The sequence below is a fragment of the Hemiscyllium ocellatum genome, chromosome 7, assembly GCF_020745735.1.
Source record: "Hemiscyllium ocellatum isolate sHemOce1 chromosome 7, sHemOce1.pat.X.cur, whole genome shotgun sequence".
NCBI lineage: Eukaryota > Metazoa > Chordata > Chondrichthyes > Orectolobiformes > Hemiscylliidae > Hemiscyllium > Hemiscyllium ocellatum.
This window is the reverse complement of record NC_083407.1, coordinates 39,864,450-39,892,417: the sequence shown is the minus strand read 5'-3', so window position 1 is coordinate 39,892,417 and position 27,968 is coordinate 39,864,450. Positions and strand designations below refer to the sequence as shown.

At 40.6% G+C, this 27,968-nt stretch overlaps 1 protein-coding gene across 3 annotated transcripts; it reads left to right on the top strand.

Annotated features, from left to right (window-relative positions):
• The first annotated feature begins 19 nt into the window (after positions 1-19).
• On the top strand, positions 20-27,968 carry LOC132817055 (cyclin-T2-like). Of its 3 annotated transcripts, XM_060827134.1 has the most exons (10): positions 24-221; positions 4,334-4,415; positions 13,698-13,826; positions 14,141-14,201; positions 20,256-20,318; positions 22,371-22,416; positions 23,761-23,924; positions 25,071-25,141; positions 25,229-26,384; positions 26,507-26,640. In XM_060827134.1, the coding sequence occupies exons 1-10, from the start codon at positions 67-69 to the stop codon at positions 26,545-26,547; spliced, it is 1,968 nt and encodes a 655-aa protein (XP_060683117.1). In that variant the 5' UTR covers positions 24-66; the 3' UTR covers positions 26,548-26,640. The 3 variants fall into 3 exon arrangements, 2 of the variants coding, with proteins under 2 accessions (XP_060683117.1, XP_060683116.1); XM_060827133.1 differs by having other exon boundaries at positions 25,229-27,968; XR_009644851.1 differs by lacking the exons at positions 25,071-25,141; positions 25,229-26,384; positions 26,507-26,640 and having other exon boundaries at positions 20-221; positions 22,371-22,742; positions 23,761-23,850.

The window sequence follows — 27,968 nt, the reverse complement described above, 5'->3', positions numbered from 1 at the left end:
ATGTTTGTGGGCCACAGTGCGCATGCGAGCTGCGCGACGCTGGGAGTTGGTCGCGGTGTCGGGTAAATGGCAGCTTCAGCCGCATCGTCGAAATGGTATTTCACTCGGGAGCAGCTGGAGAACACGCCATCCCGGCGGTGCGGGATCGACACCGACAAGGAGCTCTCGTACCGGCAACAGGCCGCCAATTTAGTCCAGGACATGGGCCAGCGGCTCAATGTGTATCCTTGCCGTCGGGGAGATGAAACGATCTCTAGAAATGTCGGCGATTAAGGGTTAGGGAGCGGGAGGCCTAGCTACCGGGCCTGACATGGCGGCGCCGGAGCGGCCCCCTGCTCCGTAGGGAAGGTGGGGTAGGGGGTGGAGGGGGGGGATGGTGGCCGAATGGGAGCAGCTTTGTCGGTGTTTAAAGGGTCGGCGGTGCTGAGTTGGTGGCCGGGAGCGGCTTCGGGGGCCCGGAGTCCGGCCGATGCCGGAGCGCTTCATTTTCGCAGGCGCCGTTTTGGCGGCACCTCGTTTCCTTGCGGTTTCCCGCTGAGGTTGCCGATGTTTCTGGGTCACCTTACGAGACCAAGGGCGATCTTATCCCCAACTTAGGGGTGATCCGTTTCTCGCCCATCTTCACCTCCACTGGATGGAAAAAGGGTGTAGCGAGGCCCGGATCCAGGATGGAACTGGAGGGTGCAACAGGGCACAAAAGACAACATGGCTGCCGGCAGCAGACCGGCAATCGTGCTAATGGCGCCACGCTTTGAAGTCATACAATCTATCAGATAAGAACAAACCCAAGCGTCTGCATTTAGATTTATATTTTGCAGGCTCGTCGATTATGCAAAATATAAGTTCGTGATTCATTCGTGAGGATTATCATATATCTGGGCGAGGGAGGGGAAGTAATTGATTTTTTTTCCCGGACATTTGTTTGTGTGAATGTTATCAATTAGTTCAGATATCATTGGTCATAGTTTATCCTTCTCTGGACTGCAGTTGCTGAATTTTCTTCTAATTTTGGAGCGTAAATATTAAAAAGGCCTTTGTGCTAGTGACTTTTGTTTCTAAAATGAATTAGAAAAGTATTTAAGGGTAATAGGAAAATGTATTTCTAATCATGTCGTGCCATCTAACTCTTGTGACAATATGGATGCGCGTTTCCTCTTTTTTTTAAAGGTGTGCAGCCAGAAATTTGTTGAGATGATTTCGCGTTAAAGTGACGTGCCCTGTACCAAGGAAATGCGATGCATTTAATCTGTTGTTTCTGTTTTGTTAGTGAAGGAATTCACACGGCCATTACCTATATAGTTTATGACAAACGTGGTTTTTACATGTTAATATGTCAATTTTATAATACATAATTAAGCAATCTGTGAGCAAGTAGAAGTGACGGGCTAATTCTGTGTCTTTGTTCAAAGTACATTTCTAGGAAGTCTCTAAGTATAAATATATAATTATGCTCATTGCTAATAGTGATGAAGTTGTGAGCAGTGTGAACAGGTTAGTAGGCACTGGAATCACAACATCGTTCCAAGTAAATGTTTGAATAAGACAAGATATTGTTCAGATGTCCCTTTCTGAACTGCGATTTGAATATCTTTTGGGCCAACATGTCCATTTGCCAAAATTGGTCACTTGAATCAATTTCTGTTCCTACCTTTTAATTGCGCCTTATGGGAACAATTGAAGATATACAGATTCTGAGGGTTTCCTGCATCATACATTCTTGGTGCATGTCTACATTTTTAAAAACTTGATGTATTTCAATGCTATTATGACTAAGATAAATGGCTACTTTTTTTGTTTGCTTTCTCTTGCTCCTTAGAGAAATCAGTTAATTCCAAAGACCAAGCTTTTATACTAAAGTCTTAAATAATATGTATACTTTAATAGATATTGTCAACTAGTTGGGCAACTGTAGGGAATCTAATCAAAGATTTTTTTTAAAGATTGCATGTTCTATGTCCTACTTGGTTTCCACAAGAGTTTAATTTAATGCTACTGAACTAACCTGAATTGACTGGGGCTTTTTTCCCCCAGAAATGTTAGAGGCTGAAGGGTGACCTTTTATAGAGGTTTACACACTCATTAGGGGCATGGATAGAATGAAGACCCAAGGTGTCTTCCTAAGATAGTGAGGTCCAAAACCAGATGGCATAGATTTAAAGTGAAAGGGTAAATATATTAAAGAAAAAGGCCTGAGGTTTAAAAGTTTTCTGGATTGGTCTATGAATAGCAAAGATTGAGAGGGACATGGGCCAAATAGTGGCAAATGAGGCTTTGTCAGATTGGGATGTCTGGTTGGTGCAGAAGAGTTGGGTGTTCTGTGCTGCTGTTATGTGCTTGAATAATTCTGGTCGAGAGTGTGGTGTTAGAAAAGCACAGCAGGTCGGGCAGCATCCGAGGAGCAGTAGAATTGGTGTTTCTGGCAAGAGTCCTTCATCAGTTATGAGGTGGTGGGGGAGGAAAGATAGTTGAGTCTGATAGGTAGATGGAGGTGGGGGTAATGATAGGTTGGAGAAGAGGGTGGAGCACATACGTGGGAGGGGAGATGGGCAGGTCATGAGCGGTGCCGAGTTGAAAGGTTGGAACTGGGATATGGTGGGGGGTGGGGAAATGAGGAAACGAGTGAAGTCCACGTTGATGTCATGTGGTTGGAAGGTCCCAAGACAGAAGGTGAGGCGTTCTTCCTCCTGGCGTTGGGTGGTTAGGGTGTGGCAACGAAGGAGGCCCAGGACCTGCATGTCCTTAGCGGAGTGGGAGGGGAGTTGAAATGTCCTCACGGGATGTAGGGGTTGTTTGGTGCAGGTGTCCCAGAGATGTTCTCTGAAGCTCTCTAGAAGTAGGTATCCTGTTTCCCCAGTGTAGAGAAGATGCATTGAGAGCAACGGATACAATAAATGACGTGTGGAAGGGCAGCTAAAACTCTGAATGTGGAAGGCTCCTTTGATGCCTTGGAGGTGTGGGTGCAGATTTTGCAATTCCTGTAGTGGTGGTGCCAGGAGGGGAGGGAGAGGGAGAGAGAGCATTGGCCTGATGACAAGGTAGCTGTGGAGGAATGGTCTTTATAAGGGTGGGGAGGGAAATATATCTGTGGTGGTGGGGTCCCTTTGTAGATGGCAAAAATGGCGGAGGTTAATGCAATATATTCCGTTTGTAGGTGCCAATTTCTGCTACAGACAGACCCCACCACCAGAGATATACTTCCCTCCTTAACCCTTTCCGTAAAGACAATTCCCTCTGCAACTGCATTGGTAGGTCCACGCCTCACCCATTCTCTCCCCCCCCCCCCCCCCCCCCCCAGAACGCACAATCCCCTCCTGGTAGCTTCCCCCCCCCCCCCCCCCCCCCCCCCCAATCACCTCCATCCAAGGCTCCAAAGGAGTCTTCCGCATCAATCCGTTTTACCTGCACTTCCGTATGTCATTTACTGTATCCGTTGCTCCCAATTGTGGTCTCCTCTACATTGGGGAGACAACACGCCTACTTGCAGGTAAAGCGCCTACTTGTTTGAGAGAACATCTGTGGGACACCCGCACCAACCAATCCCACTGTCCTGTGACTGAACACTTCAAGTCCTTCTCCATACTACATCCTAACCACCCGAGACCAGGAGGAAGAACACCACCTCATTTTCTGTTTTGGGACCCTACAGCCCCCCACTTCAATAGTTACCCTTACCCCCACCCCACCTCATTTCCAGTTTCCAACCTTCCAACTTGGCACTGCCCTCAAGGACCTGTCCATCTTCCTTCCCACCTATCTGCCCCAACCTCCAACCACTTCCATCTACCTGTCACACACTTGGCTACCCTTCCCCTAGCCTCACCACCCCCCCCTCCCCAATTTATCGCTACCTCCTTAGCGCTCAAGTCTAATTTCTGATGAAGGGCTCTTGCCAAAGCATTGATTCTCCTCCTCGGGTGCTGCTTGACCTGTGCGTTTCCAACACCACACACTCAACTCTGATCTCCAGCATCTGCGGTCCTCACTTTTTCTCCCAGAATCATCCTGGCGCAGGGCATACCTTGGTTGATGTACTGCATCAATTATCTGAATAAAAGTTTTCAATGTTAGCGTAGAATGAAAATTAAGGTCTCTTAGTTAAGTTTGTTTTCAAATATTTCTGCACCTATTATAAGCACTATTCTGTCATAAGCAATGGTATAAATTCAAGTTTGTGTTCCTTTCCTATGCTTTATATCTGAGGTGAATTTTTAAAACTGTTCTAAACCTTTGGTTTTCCACTGAATTCTATTTTATCAATGTCTCATTTTGGTCACAGCTTAAGCAATGTTTCCTTGATGTCCTTAGGGTGCACTTTCCTTGACAGATGTTTTAGCTCTCAATTGACCATCAACACTGCAATTGTTTATATGCACAGATTTTATATGCAACATTCTTTCACAAGGTTTCATAGAAATGTAAGTGTTTTTGTTTTTTACTGAGCAGAATTTGGTAGCACTGTTAGTTAATTGATTTTTGCACCTCATATTGAAAGATCCTATGAAGATGTGGGGAATATCTGATGCTGTTTTAATTGTTGTTAGTGAAAGTTTGTAATTTGTCACTTTACTGTATTTGCGCCAGATAACATTTTAATGTGGTTCTAGTATGATCTGTAGAGTTTAACGCAATGGTTTTGTCATAAATTAATTTGTAAGCCAAAAGCTGAGCTTTTCTCTCTGACCCAATTTTAATGTTTAATGTGGGTTGGGTTTGGTGAAAGCCAGTGGTTTTATCTAAGATATTCTGAGGATGCATATGTATGTACTGGATCCTCATCATTGCTCACAAGACTGTCCTCCCAAAATATCTGCTTAATATTCACCATTGTTGGCTCAGCTTGAGCTTGTGACCCTAACACAGATCATGACCCACAGTCTGGGAACTGCTGACATCTATTGCTTGCTCTATAAAAAAAATCGCAATGAACACTGGTGCGAGTATGAAGTATGCCTTGGCAGTGTTGGGGGTGAGGTAAAACATTTTCCATGTTTTTACAAGATCAACAGAATTGGAAATCACTTCCTTACAAAATTAGGATCAGTATGCAAGTGCACATTTAAAATGATCAATTTGTACCTACTGCACAATGCATCTACAAGCAAGTTCCTTTTGCACATTGATGCTGTGAAATATCCACTTATGTATTTTTTATTCTTTTTATATAGTTTCTGGTCACCTGTTTGTGCTGGCGTCTAATTAATCGTAGTGCTGTAAGTTTGTGCATTCTGGGTGCTGCTAGGTATACAACTTGTTTGACAATTTTGTATACATGAGTTACATGTATTATGTTGCAATCTGGCCTCTGGCTGAACACCAGAGGCCAGATTGAACACTGAGCAACCAGAAGAAAATTAGAATAGGCAGGCAAGATTTAAAATCATTAAGGTAATGCAACACTGCAAATTTGTATTTCACAAAAAATGTAATTTTTAAATGATTTTGTTTACAGGAAGTTAAGGTCTGGGCCTTTTTTTCAGTCTGTATATAAGGGAAGTTATCTTTGAAGCACTGAGACATTTCAACATGACCGTGTCACACACGTGCAATTATATTGTTGCCAGTCTTGAAGTTCAACAGAAATTGAATCTTTGATCATATGACCATCCCAACCCATTAGCCAGAAGGGATCCTGCCCGAATCAGTGCTATTTGTATCTTTTCAATTACCTTGTTTTATGCACAGAGAAAAGCTACTCTTGTTTCTATCTGCATTATGTCTTCAAAAGTTTAAGTGCACTTTTGTGCTAAATACATCCAGCTGATCCATCTTTGGATGTTCAGGGTTGATTGGTCAAATTTGGCCAGTTTGACGCCTGTAATCAAGATGTATAATCTTTGTGGATCTAATTTGGATTATTCTAATACTTGTCTGCATCCTTCAGTGCAGCAGAATTTTGAGTGCAGGCTTTTGTAAACTTGGCAACAAGATATGGCAAGTATCAGATTTGCTGGAAGGAAATCCATTGGATCAGTATGATTTTCCTTCTTTCTTTACGAAGAGGTGACACTGAATTCCAGTTCACTGAAGAAGTCTGCCATCAGCAAGAAAGAATGTGTTCAATGCAACCCACAGTTTTAACGTTTTCATTCTTAAGACTTAGTTGGTGGGGATTAGATTATACCCACTACCTGCAATTTCTGCCACCAACTTACTCAGTCTGTGAGCTGTATTGTTTCTGTGGTGCTGCCTGGCATAAAAGCAACGGTTAAAAATATTAGCGTTGGCATCAGCTGATCAGACGTTGCCATAAATTGCATAGCAATTGTTTGGCATGGTTTTATGTTAGCAATACAAATGGATCATGTCAAAATGTCCTTTTTAATGTGGCAAAAAATGAGGTACCTCATCCTTATGTACTGATTCTTTATCACAGTCTGGTTACCTGTAATGCATTTATTTGATCCAATTCCAGAGAAGTCTGTCAAAGGAGAGAATTTCTCGTGGCTTTTGTGAATTGATCTTAATTCATTACATGTGTTCTGCCTACTGTACTTTTTTGAGAGAAGTTGAGGAATGCACAGGCCTGACCAACAGTCCAGAGATCCACTACTTAGTGAGCAATTCTCTTTTATTCACCTGTCCTGGATTTCTATGCTGCGGTCTATCTTCTAATTAAGTGGTATAAATCATCCTTGCAAGAAAACTTGTCACTTTCTTGGTGAGAGTTGAAAGTGCTGCACAATTTGTAGTAGAAGTTGAATTGTTCGAGGAACATCCTAAATGAGATTGATATCTTACACTTCAGAACCTCTCAAGGTTTGAAGCGATACATTTCTCAACAATCTTATGAAAGTCTGGTCCTGGAGTTAAGCGAATGTTTTTCGTTGATGAGAAACATACGATGTTGGAGCTCTTTTATATATTGGTGCTGATTCATTCTGTGATGTAGATGTTTCAAAGGTAGATTCCTGAAGTAGGTTAATTTTGAACAAAGGTTAAATATTTGTTGGAGTATGTCCCTTAAAAAGTGAGCTTTTGCGAGGTGAAAGCACAAATCTATGCCCAACCACATTCTTCTTGTCTCGCGATTAGATTTGCCCTCCAATCTTCTTTAGTATTATTGTCCTGTGAACAACGTATTAGCGATAGTCTGGATAGGTGATACCACCTAATGAGATATGCAAACAAGCAGGATGTCACTTACTCCTGACTTTTGTCTCGATACTGTGCAGATTTGGCATTTGTGTCACAACTTCAGTCCTTTCTGCTCAACAGCTTGCAGGCGTGCAGAATATCGCTGTGGATTCTCTGAGGATGGACAGTTCGGCTGCAGCGACAGAAAACCAGGAGACAGCTCAGCTTTTTGACAGGTGGGGTTTTCCAGCAAGGGATGTTATTGACTGCATTTTGGATTAGAAGCTTGCTGTTGTTTTACAAGTGTAGAAGCTCTAGGGTTAGAATTTGCTGGCACACCACATTTGTTCCTAACCCTGCACCCTAAGATCAATTGTCTTTGGAAAAGGCAGTCTTAAAATCCCACACTGGTCAATAGATCCATGGATGTGGCTGATCGCTTGATCAGCAAAGGTGATCAATTTTGCAATTTTCTTTGTGTCTTACTTGATGGTTTTGGTCTTGAGAAGACAAGCTGTTCTGTCAATGGTGGTTACCACTTGAGCTTTGAACATTTCTTCAAATGTGCAGTGCCAAATCAAAATGGTTCATGCATTAAAGGTTTCAAAGCATTATTATAAGGTTTGGATTCTAGCTGCTGTTAAAATTTTCCAAATCTGGCATCTATCTTAGGAAATTTCCTTTTGCAAACACTTGGCGAAAATATGCACATGAATTTCCATTCTCTGTCTGCTCAATAGTGTTTAAAATTTGAGGTTTACTTTTTCACTTTGGTCTGCAATCGATAAGTGACGTAGTTCAGTACGTAACACTTAGCCATTCTACACACCAAAAACTAACACTTTCTTACTAAGCTATCCCTGCCCTGCTCACTGCCAAATTCTGATTCAGAGAATTTGCATTTAAGTGTGCTGTCACTTCCTTGGAATGTCTCAATGCTTCACTGTTGATATCCAATCAAATGTGACCGCTAATGAGTGCAAAGTCCTACCATCAGCAAATCGGTTCAGCGAATATCTTGATTTTTCTTTGTCGTGCTTCAGTGAGCACTTTGGACCAGACTATTCTGCTTTGTGAATAGCAGGATCTTTGCATTAGTTGGTATTCATGAATTAAACTACACCTAGAGCAGGTTGATGAGGCCTTGATGTAACATCACGTCTGCAGGCTTGGGCAAGGTTTTCATATTCATCTCGTGTTGGAATTTCTACTTTTTTGACTTTCACATTGTTTTCAATCTGAAAATAATTTAGGTACCTCCTTTATCACTTAATCATTTGAAGTGTAATGTAAAGAAAGCTAATATGAACAGAGGTTGTTACCTCAATGGTTTTCTTCCTCGGTGAATAAAATGTTATATGCTATTTTGTAAGAATTGTAAAGCTTTAGATTATGAATGCAAAAAAGCAGAATTCGAAAGCTAGATTACTGCTTTTGCAGTGTGAAAGTGATTTTGAGACTGCAGTGTCATTTATGCTTTGGGGCTATATTAGTTTATTGCAAGTTGTAACTGATGATTTAGGGATAGATTTTGAAGCCATTAGACACATTTCTTCAGAAAAAAGTAGAACCTGACCATATTTGAATATGCAAGCATTGGCTGGAATGTTCCATGAAGATATACATACTACTTGTGTAATTTAGCAACCTGCTCAAGAAAGGGCAAATCCGAATTTCAGTATTCTAATTTTTAGCTATCATAGTGGTGTTTAGTTAGTATCAAAAGGAGGTTTATGCAAAAAGGCTTGCCACTAACACAGAGGGCCAGCTATCCCAAAGTGTTGGCGCAATAACAGTAAAAGACTGGTAAAGGGAGAAGTCGGGCCTTTATTGATCAGGGGGAGGATTTGAGTGGTGTCAGGGTTATGGCTGAGGTGTTAAATGAATATTTTGCATTTTCAAAGCAAGGAGATGCTATCCAGGTCATTGTAAGAGAAATGGAATCTCGGTAAGTAGAATGTTTAAAATTGACATGATATTGGATAGGCTGCAGGAAATCAAACAGGACCAGGTGCACTGAAATCAAAGGAAGTTAGTGTGAAAATTACAGAGACACCAACAATCTTTTCAAACTTCCTAAGACTCTTACAGTGTCAGAAGACTGGAAAGTTGTAAACCTAACCCTCTTGTTCAAAACGTGGTTGCAAACAGATGTTCTTAATCAACTGGTTCAGACATGTAATGAAAACCTCTTGACTAGGTGAGACTTGGGCACTACCACTACCAGTGTGCCATAAGAACCCTTGATTGTAAGGATAAGCCCAGCAATTGCAGACCAGTCCGTTTAACTTCAGAGAAGTGAAACTGTTTGGACAGTTATTCAGGATAGAATTAAGAGCCACGTGGCAGAATGTGGGCAAATGAGGAAAAGCAAGCATGAGTTAAGGGAAATCTTATTGAATTTGGTGGGTTTATCTTTGAAAGGTGACCGTTAGATGGTAGTGTTTTTGTTGTGTATGTGGGTTTCCAAAATGCATTTAGTGCATCGCCACATATCTTGAAAAGTTTAGCACATAGAATAGCTGGGACAGTAGCAACATGAGTGCAGAAATGGCTGGCAAAGGTTGGTTCATAGTTATTCCTCTGGCTAGGGGAACATTTTCAATGGGATTTCCCAGCAACCCTATCTGTTCCTTACTATATAACAATCTATATTTTGGTGCATAAGGAATGATTTCCAAATCTTCTTAAAAGAAAAATTGGTTGCACTGTAAATTGAAGACTGTAAAACTAAGATTGTAGATGACTCCAAAATTGGAGGTGTAGTGGACAGCGAAGAGGGTTACCTCATTACAACAGGATCTGGACCAAATGGGCTGAGAAGTGGCAGATGGAATTTAATTCATATAAATGCGAGGTGCTGCATTTTGGGAAAGCAAATCTTAGCAGGACTTATACACTTAATGGTAAGGTCCTAGGGAGTAATGCTGAACAAAGAGACCTTGGAGTGCAGGTTCATAGCTCCTTGAAAGTGGAGTTCCAGGTCGATAGGATAATGAAAGAAGGCATTTGGTGTGCTTTCCTTTTTGTTGGTCAGATTATTGAGTACAGGAGTTGGAAGGTCATGTTGCAGCTGTACAGGACATTGGTTAGGCCACTGTTGGAATATTGCATGCAATTCTGGTCTCCTTCCTATCGGAAAGATGTTGTGAAACTTGAAAGGGTTCAGAAAAGATTTACAAAGATGTTGCCAGGGTTGGAGGATCTGAGCTACAGGGAGAGGTTGAACATGCTGGGCTGTTTTCCCTGGAGCGTCGGAGGCTGAGGGGTGACCTTATAGAGATTTATTAAATCATGAGGGGCAGGGATAGGATAAATAACAAAGTCTTTTCCCTGGGGTCGGGGAGTCCAGAACTAGAGGGCATAGGTTTAGGGTGAGAGGGGAAAGATATAAAAGAGACCTAAGGGACAACTTTTTCACACAGAGGGTGGTGAGTGTATGGAATGAGCTGCCAGAGAATGTGGTGGAGGCTGGTACAAATGCAACATTTAAGAAGCATTTGGATGGGTAAATGAATAGGAAGGGTTTGGAGGAGGGATGTAGGCCGGGTGCTGGCAGGTGAGACTAGATTGGGTTGGGATATCTGGTCAGCATGGGCGGGTTGGCGATTCTGGATCAGTGGTGCTGGAAGAGCACAGCAGTTCAGGCAGCATCCAAAGTGCAGTAAAATCGACATTTCGGGCAAAAGCCCTTCATCAGGAATCCACTTTTCTCTGCTCTTTCAGCACCACTGATCCAGAATCTGGCTTCCAGCATCTGCAGTCATTGTTTTTACCTCATGGACGGGTTGGACCAAAGGGTCTGTTTGCATGCTGTACATCTCTGACTCTACAGAACTACTCTTTCGCATTGAAATTTGTCTAACACATTTGGCCATTCCAACAGCTTATCAATGCAGGGAAGTTGGGGATGTTCAAGTTGGGTTGAATGGGCGCGTAGAGACAGCATAAATGGGCACTATCCTAAAACATGTATAGGAGCAGAGTTTTCAGGTGTTTGCATAAATTAATAAAAGCTGCAGAACAGGTAGAGCGATCAGTCAATAAAGTATCCCAGAAGTTATTAAAATAGGCTTGGAATGCTGGATCCACAAACCTATGTTGAACCTGTATTAATCCCTAGTTAAATTTCAGCTTGAGGGTTGTGAACAATTCTGAGCACCAAACTTCATGAAAGCTGTGTACGCGCTGGAGAGAACGCAGAAGAGATTTACTGGAATGGCTCCAGGGCTGATGATAAACTTCAGTTATGAGGATAGATTGGAGGACTTGGGATTGTTTTACTTGGAGGGGGGAACATTAAGATGGTGTTTGGTCAAGGTTTTCAGAATCATGAGAGGGGGGTGGACTGAGTTGATAGAAACTTCACTCAGTTATTGATTTGAGAACTGGGGTAATTTGCAACAGAAACAAATATGATGAGAATCTTTTTATACTAAGTAATTAGTGTTTCGAATGTCCTGCCTACGTTGAAGGGAGGTTCAGTTGATGTTAAGATAGTCTTAACCTTAAATGCTGCCCTCCTTTAAACAACTTATTGTGAAAAAGCACAGAAATGACACTTAGTCAATGCCTGTTCAGTGAGCCAGTGCAGGGACAGTGGGCTGAACAAGTCTGTTGATTGCACGAGCCTGTAATCCAGACATGGGGCTCTAATCTAAAAAGCAAAGAACTGTGGATGATGAAAATATTAAATAAAAGCAAATTGCTGGAGAGATTCAGCAACTCTGCCAGCATCCATGGAGAGAAAGCAGAGTCAGTATTTCAGATCCAGTGATCCTTCTGTGCAATCTTTGTTTTTTGGCTCTTATGATTTTAGGTGATGGATCAACTTTTTGTAGGGGAGAAAGTTCAGATAAATCTGTTTTAAAAAGTACTGTAGGGTGTAGTTTTATGTCTGTTTCTGGGATAGAATACCTTATGAAGCTCATTTGAGGTCTCTTCCGTTGGCACCTGTTGAAAGATGGGATGCATATTAATCAGTTTACTTTTACAACTTTGCTGAAAGCAAGCTAGGTCTTCAGCCCCTAGCCTACTTGATTGATTTTTTTTAATCTGTTGAAGTGGAGTGAATGAAAATATTAATTTGAAAATAAGGTCTTCCTTCTCCTGTGCTGAAGTTCAACCTCCTTTAAAACCTGTTTATTTGTTGCTTTGTCTGAACTGTGATGAGAGGAAAAAGTAACTGCCTTTGGAATGGTTTTAGAGCTAAATGCACAGGTAAGTGTCTGTTATGCATGTACAAATATTGATCTTGCCTTCAGAAACCACTTGGGTTGGAGTGAGATTTATTTATTTACCTGCATACAGCATGTTTCATTAACTATATTTTATGTCATATAGTAAGGGGTGACTTTTGGGTCCACATTAGTATCAGTGCAAAGACTGTATCCGTCTTAAGTTTTGAGTAATATTATCTACAAACGTGCAGAAATTGAATCTTTCCATCTTTGCCTGGTTAATGGTGTTTAAAAATTTATACTAAAAGACAACGTGGCTTTTTTAAAAACACTACATTGCTACATATCGGAAGATGAGCTTTAAAACGACATTGTGAAAACAAGTTGAGACAATGTTTTTGATTTAAGACTAGTGGCATTTCAAACATTCTTGATCAAAGTGCACAATGTTTTAAGTAACAATCAGTGAGCCATTCAGCTCCTTGAGCCTGTAACGCCATTCACTGTGATCATGGTGATCTGTGGCCGAACTCCATATAACTGACTTTCGCTCGTATCTCCGTATCGTTGCTTAAACAAAAAAATCCAATTTTAACAATTACCCACTGATTCAGCATCCACTCCTGTTTGTGGAAGAGATTCCAAACTTCTACCACCCTTCAAGCGTAGAAGCGCTTCCTCTCTCCTGAATGGTCTAGCCCTAATTGTCAGACTATGCCCCCTATTTCTAGATTCCCCAGCTTGTGAAATAGTTTATCCTCAGTCCCTTTCTCTTAGTATTGTGTAGACTTTGATCAGATCACCCTTAACCTTCTAAAGTTTGGAGAAACCAGGTCTGATTCATATAATCTCTCTCCTCAAACTGAAGTGTCATTGTTATAAGCCTACTCTTACTCCTTCCAATGCCAATATATCCCTCCTAACAGGTAGTGCCCAGATCTCCCCTCATACTCCCAGAAGGTCTAACCGAAGTTTTGTATAACTGCAGCATAATTTATGTCCTAAAACTCTTGTCCTCTGGATATAAAGGCCAGCATTCCATTAACTGCCTTGGCGATATTTGCATCTGTTTGTGACATTTTGAAGATCTATGCATCTGAACCCCCAGGTCTTTTTGGACACTCATCTTAACGTCACATCATCTAGAAAGTAGCCTGATCTATTCTGTTTTGGTCCAAAATGGAAAACCTCTCACTTGCATACATTGAACTTTATCTGCCATAGTTTTCCCCATTCATTTAGTTCATCAATATCCTTTTGTGATTTTGAGCTATTATCTGTACTGTCCATAACATCATCTGTCATCAGCAAATTTGGACATGTAACTTTCTATGCAATTATCCAAATCATTAAGTAATATGAATAATTGAAGTCCTAATACAGGCATTAATTGAAGCAAAATTGTCTTTTTTAAAGCATTTCACATTTGTAAATTCTTAACAGGTTATTTCCCCTGCTGCTTTGTTCTTGGCTGCAAAGGTAGAGGAACAGCCACGTAAACTTGAGCATGTCATAAAGGTGGTGCATGCCTGCTTGAATCCTCAAGAACAGCCACTAGATGTTAAGAGTGATGTAAGTTATAAATGATATGACAGTAATATTTAAGGTATGAATGCAATGTTTAAATTTGTATTTTAAATTATAAAAATACCTTTTATCTGCCAAGTTTTGTCTTAATCAGTATAATTTCCTTTGCATTGAGTGCAGCTACAAGTTCTAATTCTGCTAAATTACAAATGTGGTCTAGCATTGTAACTTTGCAAAATATGTATTTCTTTTACTAACTACTTATAGAAAAGTGCTGTTCTTAAGTGATGAAGGAATGAGCTTGTCTGCTTTTGACTCTTCTGTCCATTGATCTCTAATATATGTTCTTTAAACTGCAGGCATACCTTCAACAGGCCCAAGATCTGGTCATACTTGAAAGTATTATTCTGCAAACCTTGGGTAAGTTGGAATACATGTTTGGATTACAATGACTTGCTATGCTTTAAAGGGCAAAGCATTTAACTTCACAGGTGCGAGAACCATGTTGACGAGTCTTGTTAATGCTTTACATCTTGCACCAACATTTTGATCTGTTTATATTTTAGCATTTTTTTAAAACTGGAGAACAATAATGTTAGGTTAGGTTTCATTCAATAATGATTTCTATGCTGCATTTTTTTTTTTGCCCTTAACGTTTTGATAATGGTTGAGTTCTGGCTTTTGGCCAGTCTTCCTCACCCTGGAGTGGTCAGTTGCTTTTTTGAAACTGCATTTGAGGTAGTGGTGTTGCCATTATGGTGTTAGAATTCAAGAAGTTGGGCAGGGAGGATGAAAGAATTATCGTATGTGAGAGCTGATGCCGTAATCCTACAGCTGTCAAACTTATCATAAAAGGCCAAGAGGCTTGGTGCTGTCGAATTATTTGATTTATAGTGTACATATTACGCTATCAGCACCGCAGTAATTTTTGAGATATTGTTGGATTCAATTTTAACAAATTGCCTTAATTGAGTTTTTGGCTAACGTTTTAGGCCAGAATGGTTATGAAGCCACAGAAATTTCTTAAGTGTGTACAAGACAATTTTCTGTTTCAGTATGTGGATGTACCGACTAGAGAAGGTGCAAAACTTGACCTATTCTTGGGAAATAAGGCAGGGCAGGTAACTGAGGTGTCTGGGTGAGCACTTTGGGGGCAGTGACCATAATTCTATTTGTTTTAAAATAGTGATGGAAAAGCATAGACCAGATCTAAAAGTTGAAGTTCTAAATTGGAGAAAGACCAATAGTATTAGGCAAGAACTTTCAAAAGCTGATTGGAGGCAGATGTTCGCAGGTAAAGGGACAACTGGAAAATGGGAAGCCTTCAGAAATTAGATAACAAGAATCCAGAGAAAGTATATTCCTGTCAGGGTGAAAGGGCAGGCTGGTAGGTAAAGGGAATGCTGGATGACTAAAGAAATTGAGGGTTTGGTTAAGAAAAAGAAGGAAGCATATGTCAGGTACAGACAGGATAGATTGAGTGAATCCTTCGAGTATAAAGAAAGTAGGAGTATACTTAAGGAGGAAATCGGGAGGGCAAAACAAGGACATGAGATAGCTTTGGCAAATAGAATTAAGGAGAATTCAAAGGGTTTTTACAAATAGATTAAGGATAAAAGGGTAACTAGGGAGAGAATAGGGCCTCAAAGATCAGCAAGGCGTCCTTTGTGTGGAGCCACAGAAAATGGTGGAGATACTAAATGAAAATTTTGCATCAGTATTTCCTGTGGAACAGGATATGGAAGATATAGACTGTAGGGAAATAGATGGTGATATCTTGCAAAATGTCCAGATTAAGAGGAGGAAGTGCTGGATGTCTTGAAAAGGTGGATAAATCCCCTGGTCCTGATCAGGTGTACCCGAAAAATTTGAGGGAAGCTAGAGAAGTGATTGCTGGGCCTCTTGCTGAGATATTTATATCATTGATAGTCACCGGTGAGGTGCAGGAAGACTGGAGGTTGACAACTGTGGTGCCACTGTTTAAGAAGGGCGGTAAAGACAAGCCAGGGAACTCTCGACCTGTGAGCCTGACGTCGGTGGTGGGCAAGTTGTTGGAGGGGATCCTGAGGGACAGGATGTACATGTATTTGGAAAGGCAAGGGCTGATTAGGGATAGCCAATGTGGCATTGTGGGTGGGAAATCATGTCTCTCAAACTTGATTTGAGTTTTTTGAAGAAGTAACAAAGAAGATTGATGAGGGCAGAGCAGTAGATATGATCTATATGGACTTCAGTAAGGTGTTCAACAAGGTTCCCCATGGGAGACTGGGTAGCAAGGTCAGATCTCATGGAATACAGGGAGAACTAGCCATTTGGATACAGAACTGGCTCAAAGCTAGAAGACAGAGGGTGGTGGTGGCGGAAATGACAAAGGAACCGCCACCTCCAAACAGATCCCACCACCAAGGATATATTTCCCTCCCCTCCCCTATCCGCGTTCCAGAAAGACCACTCCCTTCGCCACTCCTGTCACCTTCCCCTGCAACCGCAAAAAATGCAAAACTTGCACCCACACCTCCCCCCTCACTTCTCTCCAGGGCCCCATGGGATCCTTCCATATCTGGCACAAATTCACCTGCACCTCAACACACACCATTTATTGCCTCCTATACATTGGGGAAACAGGCCGCCTACTTACGGAACGTTTCAGAGAACACCTCTGGGACACCCGCACCAACCAACCCAACCGCCCCGGGGTTGAACACTTTAACTCCCCCTCCCACTCCGCCAAGGACATGTAGGTCCTTGGCCGCCTCCATCGTCAGACCATGGCAACACGACGCCTGGAGGAGGAGCGCCGCCTCTTCTGCTTAGGAACCCTCCAATCACAAGGGATGAATGCAGATTTCTCCACCTTCCTCATTCCTCCCCCACCCCCACCCCCACACCACCTTTTCTCAGTCCCAACCCTCGGACTCAGCACCGCCTTCTTGACCTGCAATCGTCTTCCTGACCTCTCCGCCCCCAACCCCTCTCTGGCCTATCACCCTCACCTTAACCTCCTTCCACCAATCGCATTCCCAGTGCCCCTCCCCTAAGTCCCTCCTCCCTACCTTTTATCTTAGCCTGCTTGGCACACTCTCCTGATTCCTGAAGAAGGGCTTATGCCCAAAACATCGATTCTCCTCCTTGGATGCTGCCTGACCTGCTGCGCTTTTCCCGCAACACATTTTTCAGCTCTGATCTCCAGCATCTGCAGCCCTCACTTTCTCCTGGGTATATGAATAGGAAGGGTTTGGAGGGATATGGGCTGGGATATCTGGTCAGCATGGGTGGGTAGGACCAAAGGGTCTGTTTCCATCCTGTACATCTCTATGACTCTAAATGATTATTTCCAGGGATACTGTTATGACGCACAAACTTCAGCTACTTCTACCTTGGAACAGGGGTAGTGAATGACAGGGATATAAGTGAAGTTAATTGTTCTCTTATTAGTGATTGATGTGATATTACTTAACAGTGGATGACACAATTTACTGTTCCGCATTTATGAAAACTTTAAAATTCAGATGCTAGTAATTTTGTTCCAAGTTAGAAATTATCATAAATCAGCATTATGAAAAGGGTAAATAGCCTGGCCTTAAAACCTTCAATGACGTTTGCCTTTTTTTCCTTCCAATGTTCGTATATGGTGATTACATCTTAGTCCTGAAGTCTGGAATAAATTCAAACCACCAGAGGATGGTTAAAAACGATAATGAGAGAAAAAAATAGTGTAAACTAACAAAATCTAAAAACTGACAATAGGAATGTTTTTAGATACTTTTAAAAAGGAAGGGAGATGTCAAAATAAGTCAGTGTCACTTAAAAAATGAATCTGGGGAGACAGTTTTGGAGAACAAACACATGGCATTACGGTCTCTAGTAGTAGTATTAGACAAACTAATGGGCCAAAAAGCAGATAAGTACCCTGATGGCTTGCATTGTAGGATCCCAAAAGAGGTACATGCAATGATTATAATTTTCCAAAACCATGTTTCTTTCTGGAAAAGTACCAAAGATTAGAAAGCTGCTAATAATACATTCCTATTCAAAAAGGAAGGGAGGTCAAAAGTGGGTAACTACATGCTGGTTAGTCTAACGTGAATTGTTGGAAAAGTATTGAAATCAATTAAGAAAATGGTATCAATATTTTTGGAAGATCGTGATTTGACCAAACAGTCAGCATAGCTTCATGAAAGGAGAATAGTGTCTGATTAATCTGAAGATTTTTTTGAAAATGTCTGTTATATTTGTACTTCCAGAAGGTGTTTGATAAATATGCTTTGATAAACATACCTTATGAATGGGAAAGCCTCCATGCCGCCTCTTAAGTGGTGATCAGGTTATCAATGTCACTTGGTCATGGCATTGATTTTGCTATGCATGTCCTGTACGGTCCTCACAAATGCAAAGGAGCTCTTCGCTGAGTTGGAATGCTGCTCAAAACTAGCAATTCCCCTAACCACTTAACCAGTTCTAGAATAATTCCTGATAAGGGGATGTCATTCATGTCTCCTGGGCAATGTGGACACAAGCCATGACAATGAGACCTATCATCTGGTAGTCTGGTCCTCCTGAATCTCCAAGCACTTTTTTAACTTGCTTTCAATTAGAAATGCCTGCTCACGCTGAGCAGGAATTGGACAGCTGTTCAAGGATTGTCAGCCAGACTTTCGAACTTGTTTATTTCAGAGTAACATAGCAGTTATCACCCCTTTCCCAGTGTTGATCTTACTCATTATTGGTGTTCTTGTAAGTTGTCCTGATGAGTGCAAGACCAAAAGCTTTGATAATATTTTCAGTAATTACTGTACTACTAAATGTTAAGTACTTAATGATATAGAGTTTCTACTGTAATTGCTATTCATAATGTTGTTTTGTGGATCATTCAGTTTTAAATCTTGCAGGCACTACCCTACTTTCAGGGGAGTGATTCTGCAATCATAAATTCTGAATTCAAATGCATAAAGATGCTTTTGGAGTGACTGGTTCCTGCATTGTTTTTATTTTACAACTTTACTTTCAGTCCTGTGAAATTTAATGTACTGGACTTGCAAATGAGGTTCATCATTTATTTTTCTCTGCGAGAAAGTGAGGACTACAGGCCTCCTGTGTGTTATCTGGCTAGGAGGCGGTTGTAGGACACTTGGCCTTAAACAGACCCCTTATCGCAAATCCTTGGAGTTGGGCTACCCCAACAATTTCTCCTGCTCCTTGGATGCTGCCTGACCTGCGCTTTTCCAGCAACACACTTTCAGCTCTGATTTCCAGCATCGGCAGTCCTCACTTTCTCCTTCCCCGACAGTTGTTAGCAAAGGGCAAAGACTGCTTCTTGCCACTTTGGATATTTTACTGCATCAATATTGTCTCAGTTTTAGTACATAACTGTCCTGTTACACATCCCCTAGCAAATGTGTTGTGATCTCTAGATCTTTTTCTCTCCACATAACTCAAGTTTCAGCCTTTTTGAAGAACTTTTTTTTTCTGAGCACGTTATGTATTCAACTACCGTTTGTTTTATTAGTCATAGAATCATACAATACGGAAACAGATCCTTCTTTCCCACTTATCCATGACACCAGGTTTCCTAAACTGAACTAACCCCATTTGCCTACATTTGGTGTCTACCCACTTAACCTTTTTCTATCCATGTATCTGCCCAAATATCTCTAAATGTTGTAATTGTATTCACCTCAACTCCTTTCTGGCAGCTCGTTTCATATGTGTCACCCTCTGTGGAAAATATTGCCCAGTAGGTCCCACTTTATTCTTTCTCTTCTTACATTAAACCTATGCCCTCTAGTTTTGTACTCTCCTATCCTGAGGAAAGAACTTGGGGCTTTTCACCTTATCTGTGTCCCTCATGATTTTATAAACGTCTGAAGTCACTTTTTATTGTTCATGCAGACTGTAAAAAGTTTTCAGTCTTCAGTGTACTATGGTGCATACTATGATGTAATGTTTTTCAATAGTTGGATGTAGGCATTCCTGAAGAAGGGCTTATGCCCGAAATGTCGATTCTCCAGCTCCTCGGATGCTACTTAGCCTGCTGTGTTTTTCCAGCATCACATTTTTCAATTTTGGTCTCCAGCATCTGCAGTCCTCACTTTCTCCCGCAGGCATCACTTGCAAAACTAGTGTTTTATTGTCCTTCAGTATGTCAAAGTGGGTTGCCATGAACTGCTGAAATGAAGCAGGCACACATTGTGGGGCTGTCATGATTTGAGGTTGGGTAGACTTTCGGGGTTTAATATTCAGTAACTTTGAGGATGAACTGGTAGGTTATTGCAAGCTCTAGACGGTCCTGTTTGTGCACAGTTGTTGATCTGCAAAAGCATGTGTATGCAGTACATTATTTGTCAAGTTGGATCATATTCCCACAATTTGTACTGATATATTCAGTTTTGGATAAGATGCAATCAGCATTTTCCTAAAAGTATATTTTCTTTTTGGAAATGAATTGAGCTTAAATAAACTGATTTAATTTTGCAGGTTTTGAGATTACTATAGAACACCCTCATACTGATGTGGTGAAATGTACCCAGTTAGTGAGAGGTAAGTCTCATTTAATGGTAAATATACATTGGGTACAACTGATATTTTGAGTAATTATTTAAATTGGCAAGAGTTTAAACTGACTTGGCTAGGGTTTGGGAACCAATATATATTAAAATTGATTAGCTGGGCTTACAAAATACTTACGGATACAGCTGACTAATTTTTTTAGTAGTAAGATAATAATTGAAGTTAGAACGGGGGAAAGTCCAAGCTATTCTTAACGTGCATGTATGTAGGAAATAAAGCAGAGGAGTTAGATGTAGAATGCAGTGTAGATTTACAATGTAACAGTGATTAACTGGCTTAAGGATAAGACTCTGCATTAAATATTCTTAGGTGTGAATTGTTCAGGACAGATAGAAAGTTGAAGAGGGCATTGCCTAAAGTGTTGCCTAAAGAGAGCATTAGAGCTGAAAGAGAATGTTTCGGAGAGTTCAAGGATGGAGACCATTTGATTAGAGCTGTGGATCAAAAAGGAAAGAATTGCTCAATAAAGTCTACAGACCACTAACTAGGGGAAAGAATGTGGAGGAAAAAAATTCTGTAATGAATTTCCAAAACACAAAGAATTTTAGTGAGTGTGGCTTCCAGCTATATGCCCACTCAGTCTCAGTCTTGCCTGGACTCTGGTGTCAGAAGACTGGAGAGTTGTCCCCATTTATGGCTCTGTTCAAAGCAGGTTGTAAGGTTAATACTGGCAATTGCAGACAAGTTAGTTTTACTTCACTGAGAAACTTTCAGAAACAGTTATTCAGGATAGAATCATTAGTCGCATAGAAAAAGAGGAGTTGATTAGGAAAAGTCAGCATGGATTTCTAAAAGGGATATTATGTTTGATTAACTTATTGAAGACAAACATTTTGAAGAGCTTTGAAAGGGTTGATGAGGGTAATGCTTATGATGTGGTACACAAGGGTTTCCAGTAATAATTGAATACAATGCCTCCCAACAGACATGAGAAAAGCTAAAATGAATATAAAATTGGCTGAGTGGTAGAAATCTGGGAGTAATGATCAGTGGATATTTTTCTGGCTGGAGTAATGTTGGTAGTGGAATTCCCAGGGATTTGCTTTGGGACTGTTGTTTTTCTTGGCATATAATAATCTGGATCTTGGCATGTAAGGGACAATTTCCAAATTTGCAGATTACCCTAAATGTGTAAATGCCAGGAGGATAGTGTGGAATTCCAAAAGGACATTGAAACACCCTCCCCCCCCCCCCCCCCCCCCAAATCTGCCACCTATCTCTGTCTATCAAGATCTCGCTGCAGAGAAGTGAGGTGGTGTGCTTTTATCAGAAGACCACAGAGCCAAAATAAGGACATACATGTACTTGTGCACAGATAACTGAAGATGGCAGGCCATGTAGAGTTTTATAGCATTTTCAGCCTTATTAATAGGGACATTGAGCAAGGAGGTGATGTTGAACTTGTAGAAGACATTTGACAGACCTCATCCGGAGTATTACTTACAATTGTGGGCACCATGTTGCAGGACAGATGTGAATGTGTTGAGAAGTCATTTATTAGAATGGTTCCACATGAGAATCTTCAGCTATGAGGATAGATTGAGGAAGTAGGGATTGTTCTCCCTTGAGAGATGGCTGCGAAAATATCTGACAGGTTGTCAAAATCATGAACGGGGCTAGACAGTAGATAGGATGAAGCTGTTTTTGCTTGTAAAAGAATCCAGAGTAAGAGGGCAGAAGGTGGTGTGTGTAAAAACAAGGTACTGAGAGAAATTTTTCGCACAGCGAGTTAAGGTATCAAATCAGGTACTGTGGAGGCATTCAAAGGAGCTTGGTTTTTTTTTTGGATAGTAATGGCGTGCAGGTATATGAGGAAAAAGCAAGAGATTGGCAACAGGTGAAGAAGCCAGACTAATAATATAAGCCATAACAGGCATGATGGGCCAAATGGCTGCCACCTATATCATAATTGGTTTTAACATTGTGACGTACACAGAACAATGGTTATTTTGAACTTAAGTACATGCTGATGTCCACAGTCTAGTTTTTCTTTCAGCTAATTCTGTTTTATTTTTGTTACAGCAAGCAAGGATTTGGCACAGACATCCTATTTCATGGCTACCAACAGGTTGTTATCCTGACCCTCTTTGTTGCACTGTTTCAGGCACACTATTGCTTCCCTTACTGCAGGGCCCCCTAACAAGTGTCTCAAACCCTTGTTGCAACAGAGAAATGTCCTTTCATCTACTGTGATGGTATCTCTCTGTTTGCAGTGCGGTGTACTGTACAAGGGTATTTTGGGCACTAAGGGGTTAAATGCACAATGAGAAGTGTAGTGGTGCTCTCTGGTTACATTAATTCGATTCTGAGTGCATAACTCTAAAAATTGGTAGCCTGAATAGCAACTAAAGATTACAAAGAGATATACTTAACCTAGAATTCACAAGCATCATGGTAAGTATGAAAGCATTTAACATTTTTACACTTCTCGTTGAATTGCAAAATTTGTTTTCCAAAATTAATTGATTTCTAACAATATTTTGATATTTTCAGATTAAAACATTGCAGCACATTTTAAGAACTGCAAGTTGTTGGGTTGTACTTCCAGTTACAATGGAAATTCAATGGCCCCCTAAAATAACTGGAGATACCAAATGTGGGTAATAAAAATGCTGATGTAGGAGGTTCTGTCATTGCCAAAACATTCAAGTATCCTTTTAGTTCATAAAAGTGCTCAATATATTTTATCTAATTTGGTATTTGTAGCAGGTTACTACGAACTTATTTGAAATGGGTTTTTGATAACCAGCATCAATGTTAATGTGTAGCTACTTAGATGGTTAACAATTTGTGCAAACCGATGTTGCATAAAATATAGTTTGAAATGGGGAAGAATATAGAAATTAGAACAGGCCATATATTGTTGTTTGTAGGTCCATATTTTGTGCATACCCACATTTAAATGTATAAACAACCAGTGTACATTGGCCTAATAAAACTTGAATGTCAGTTGAATTACTGCCTGAAATTCCAACATTATTTGTCTGTGAGAACTTTCCTTACCAGATAGGTTTTTTTTTCAAACTTCAGTGGGAGTGAATTGTTACATTTTTGGACCAATATAAATTATCCCCACTGTTAAATGTTGTAAGACTTATAAAGTATGGCCAATTAGTAAATATTTTGCAAAAGGTCTGTGTTTGAGACTATCTAGTAAGGAACAAGAAAATAATTTTTCATTAAGCCAATGTACAGTGGTGCATATACTACCATTGGGCACTTATGACAATTCATCTGTGCTTTATCTGGAGCGAACCCATTTTCAGCTTTATGCTGGAAGTGTGACCCACCTTCTGCAGATGTTGATGACTGTCTTTTCACTCCACAATTAAAAAGCTTTCCTTTCTTTTGTCTCTTGTATTCTTCCCTCCCCACTCCATGATTCACCGATCATCAATATTCTCCACTGCAGTTTGCATCTGACAACATTTTGCTTGCAGTACAAACCTACCGTGATAGCGTGTGTGTGTATACATCTGGCTTGCAAGTGGTCCAACTGGGAAATACCTGTATCCACAGATGGAAAACATTGGTGGGAATATGTGGATCCATCTGTAACTCTGGAATTACTTGATGGTTAGTTGTAAGTTTGTGGATAACTAGTGTTGTGATTTTTGTTTTGTAACACTGTACTAATATGGTATATAAATTTAATATTTATAGAACTGTACAGCAAAATAATCTTACGCAGCTCCAGTGTGCTGCGTAATCAGCCCTCAATAATGCACAGTATGCACGTGTCTCCTTCCACCCTGAACAGTGGTTGGACTAGTCTGTATCCTGTAATTTATCGAAGTGGTTTAGGGAAAAGGCCCAAAGTGACAAGTTTCTACACAGAGTACAGAATCTATCTCCTGAAGTTTTGTTTCATTTTAGAGAACATAGAGTATATTGTGTGACAAACCATTCTGAGGATCTACGTTTATTTAAATTATGCATTGCACTGTCTATTTTTTTGTTTAGATTAGATTACTTAGTGTGGAAACAGGCCCTTCGGCCCAACAAGTTCACACAGACCCACCTAAGCGCAACCCATCCAGACCCATTCCCCTATATTTACCCCTTCACCTAACACTACGGGCAATTTAGCATGGCCAATTCACCTAACCTGCACATTTTTAGACTATGGGAGGAAACCGGAGCACCCGGAGAAAACCCACGCAGACGCGGGGAGAATGTGCAAACTCCACACACAGTCGCCTGAGGTGGGAATTGAACCCGGGTCTCCAGCGCTGTGAGGCAGCAGTGCTAACCACTGAGTCACCGTGCCCATGCCACCACTTAAACTCAGGATGATATTCAAAAAGCATCCTCATCGATTTTTTTTTTCCAAAATTGCATTGCTATGTGAATATGTGCAATCTTCATTGAATGTCTCTTGCTAGATATTCTGCGATGATTTGATAGTTAATCAATTTCAAGTAGATGAATTTGACACGCTCTTCAAAATTTAGTTTTCCAAAACGTAGCATGATGTAATGTCATAAGACCCCTTTTTAAAACATGCGGTTTCAGTAAAAGACACAGGAGTATATCTAATTTATCTTCCTGTTGCATAAGATCAAGTTATTTTGCTGGAAGCTCTTAGAATTGCAAACATAGCTCAAAACTTCCAGTGCTTCTGACTGTTGCGCAAAAAAAATGATTTTTGTCTGTGCATATACAAATTATTGTCAGTACCATGCTTTTATGGCCTAACCTTGTTTTGGGTTTTATTTGCAGAGTTAACACATGAATTTCTGCAAATACTGGAGAAAACTCCAAGCAGATTGAAGAGGATACGCAACTGGCGGGTAAAGCTTCTAGTTTACAATGTTGAATTAATTCTTTTTCATTTTAACTTTTTTAAAGTATTAACTTCATTTTTGTTTTCTTTAAAGGCTAATCAGGCTGCAAAGAAACCAAAAATAGATGGTCAGATAGCTGATAATGTTCTTCCTGGTTCATCTGGGCCCCATGAATCTACATGTTCTGTTGGTGGTGATCCTGCTTCAAGTGCAAATTTTCCTAAATCAAATTCCACAACGGCTCTACCTGCATCATTGAACTCTGGTGGTATTTCAGTGCCAGCACATGTCCCTGAGATGATGGCTACCACTTCATTCAGTTCTACCTCCCAACAAGAGTGGCCTCAGCATCCGCACCAGAACATGGAGCAAGTTCATTCTCATAAACAAGATCTGTCAGTACCTGTCAACAAAAATGATATGATCTCCATTCAGCAGTCAACATCTGGACAGTTAGCTCAAAGCCATCATCGATCTGAAAAAGTTTCAGGGCACTCATCTAGTAAACATGAACATCTTAAATCTGGTAATGGTAAACATCATGGATTCCCCCTTCCAACTGTACCAGCTCCTCAAAAATTAGCTTTGGACAGATACAGGGAAAAATTTGCTGCAGAACTTGCAGTACAGAAACGCAAATTAGAAACACTGGAGTCTGATGTGAAAGAACAATATGCTTCTGCTGCTCAAGCCCTGGTTGAACAACAGAAAAAACGTGCACCGGTGCAGCAGCAAATTCAGCATAATAGTAATGCTGTGACTTCACCAATTAAGATGAAAATCCCTATTTCATCAGAAAAATCAGAAAGACATGCAGCTGATAAAAAGGACAAGGGTTTGCTTAAATTGAGGATACCTATCCCACCAACAGAAAAGGCTTCTAAGGATGAGCTAAAAATGAAAATTAAAGTTCCCTCATCTGAAAGACACAGCTCCTCAGATGAGGGCAGTGGTAAGAGCAAGCACACAAGTCCACGTGCAAACAAGGATCATAAGGAAAAACGGAAGGACCATTCTTCTCATCATCACCACCATAGCAGCCACAAGCATTCGCATAGCAGCAGCAGCAGCAGTAGTGGGAGTAGTAGACACGGTATTGATGCATCGAAAGGAGGAGCTTTGCGGAGTCCTGTGGGTCTGAGCGGTGATGGCAGTTCCACTGGCTCCAGCTCTTCACGCAAGAGGGCGCACACCAGTGATACCTCTCACAACCACCATCCCAAAATGAGCAAAACCTCCAAGACTGCAGGTACTTCATCTAGCTCTTCTTCCTCTTCCTCTTCTTCTTCCTCCTCTGTGAAGCAGTATATATACCCTTACAACTTAATTCTTAACCTTCCCTCCTCCCCTCCTCCCACTGTCACATACCAGGTGGGCTATGGACAACTCAGCACCCTCATGAAACTGGATAGGAAACCTACAGAGGCCAACGGTCACAACGCCAATCCAGAATACAATGCAAACAGTCAGCACATGGACTACAAAGATACTTACGATATGCTGGAGTCACTCTTAAGTGCTCAAGGAGTGAACATGTAGCCGTAATTCGCAGCCTGTGTTTGAAGTTGGAATTCTTCTCCCTCTTAATTCAGCTGTGACAAAAGTCATTGCTGCCACTGCTTCCATTAGATCTGAGCACTGCTTCCCCATTCTCCACTTTGAAAAGGAGATTAGCGTAAGCATAATCAGAGGTGAATGTTGAAAGGGTTGTGCTCTACATAGTATTATTACAAAACTGTAACTTCTAGCATGAAATGTGCATATTTAATTTTGCCGATATTTCAGCAATTGAAAATTAAAGACGGCAGACTGCTGCTTGTGAAGGTTTAATGCCTAATACGTTGTGCACACTGATAATGTGGCAGTTTGTTGGTTTTGCAATCTGTCAAAGCCCATGTTCATATTGCCACATCTTTCAAAGGAGTGCAATTTTTTTCAAATTTAATTTTTGTCCTTCTATTGTATGGTGATTTTTTGCATGTTTCTAGGACAAAAGGGATGTAAAATGGACATTAGAGACAACTGTATTAGTTTACCAGAAAGTGGAGAAAAATGTACATACATTTTTGTATGTTTAGATGTACTATGAATACTCAGGTTTGGAGCTGCTTGTAAGTATAAAAAGTTTAAAAAAAAAGAGAGGTTTACATATGACTGAATTTGCTATAAAGTGCATTTAACAATTTTCATGGCTTGTTGAAGTAATTTACCCAGGCAATGTGCTGTTTCTTGATTACATTGGGTTATTAATGTAACATTTAAAAAATTGTCAAGGCTCATGTAGGAGAGAAGTTGAGTCATAAGTATGATGGCTGTATTTTTTTAGGTTAGCTCTAAGTATTACTTTAAATAAATCTTAATCTACAGGGATCAAAGTGTCAATCAGCCTCTTAACTTTCCAGCTTCTGTATGCTTGGATTATAAAGTAAAAGGAACAATTTACTGTTAATGATGTGATTTTTTTTCAGGCATATATATATATATATATAGGTTTGCAGTCAACTATACAAGTAAGGATATCTTAAAAAGGTATTATCTGACCTTTTATGACTTGTGGAAACACCAAAATAGTACTGTTGAAAATGATAGAACACAGCTTAATTATTGTACCAACTATTTTGTATGTGGAGGATAATGCAAGAAAAGCTTACAAGATGATTGAGTGTTGTTTCAGAACTGAACTGTTTTGGGTCTTAAGTAATCGAGACTGGAGCATTGTTCATGCCATTATAGTAATGTAAAAACAAATTGTTGTCAGTGGTCAGATATTACCTTCTTAACATTGAAAATTTCTTAGTTGAATTCATCAATAAATGTGATAGTTATTCACGTT

Bases quoted from the DNA above. Each gene is read 5' to 3' on its own strand.
- LOC132817055 (XM_060827133.1), top strand. From the start codon at position 67: ATGGCAGCTTCAGCCGCATCGTCGAAATGGTATTTCACTCGGGAGCAG. The intron at 14,202-20,255 runs GTAAGTTGGAAT...TTAATTTTGCAG, and splicing joins TATTATTCTGCAAACCTTGG to GTTTTGAGATTACTATAGAA. The intron at 20,319-22,370 runs GTAAGTCTCATT...TTTTTGTTACAG, and splicing joins ATGTACCCAGTTAGTGAGAG to CAAGCAAGGATTTGGCACAG.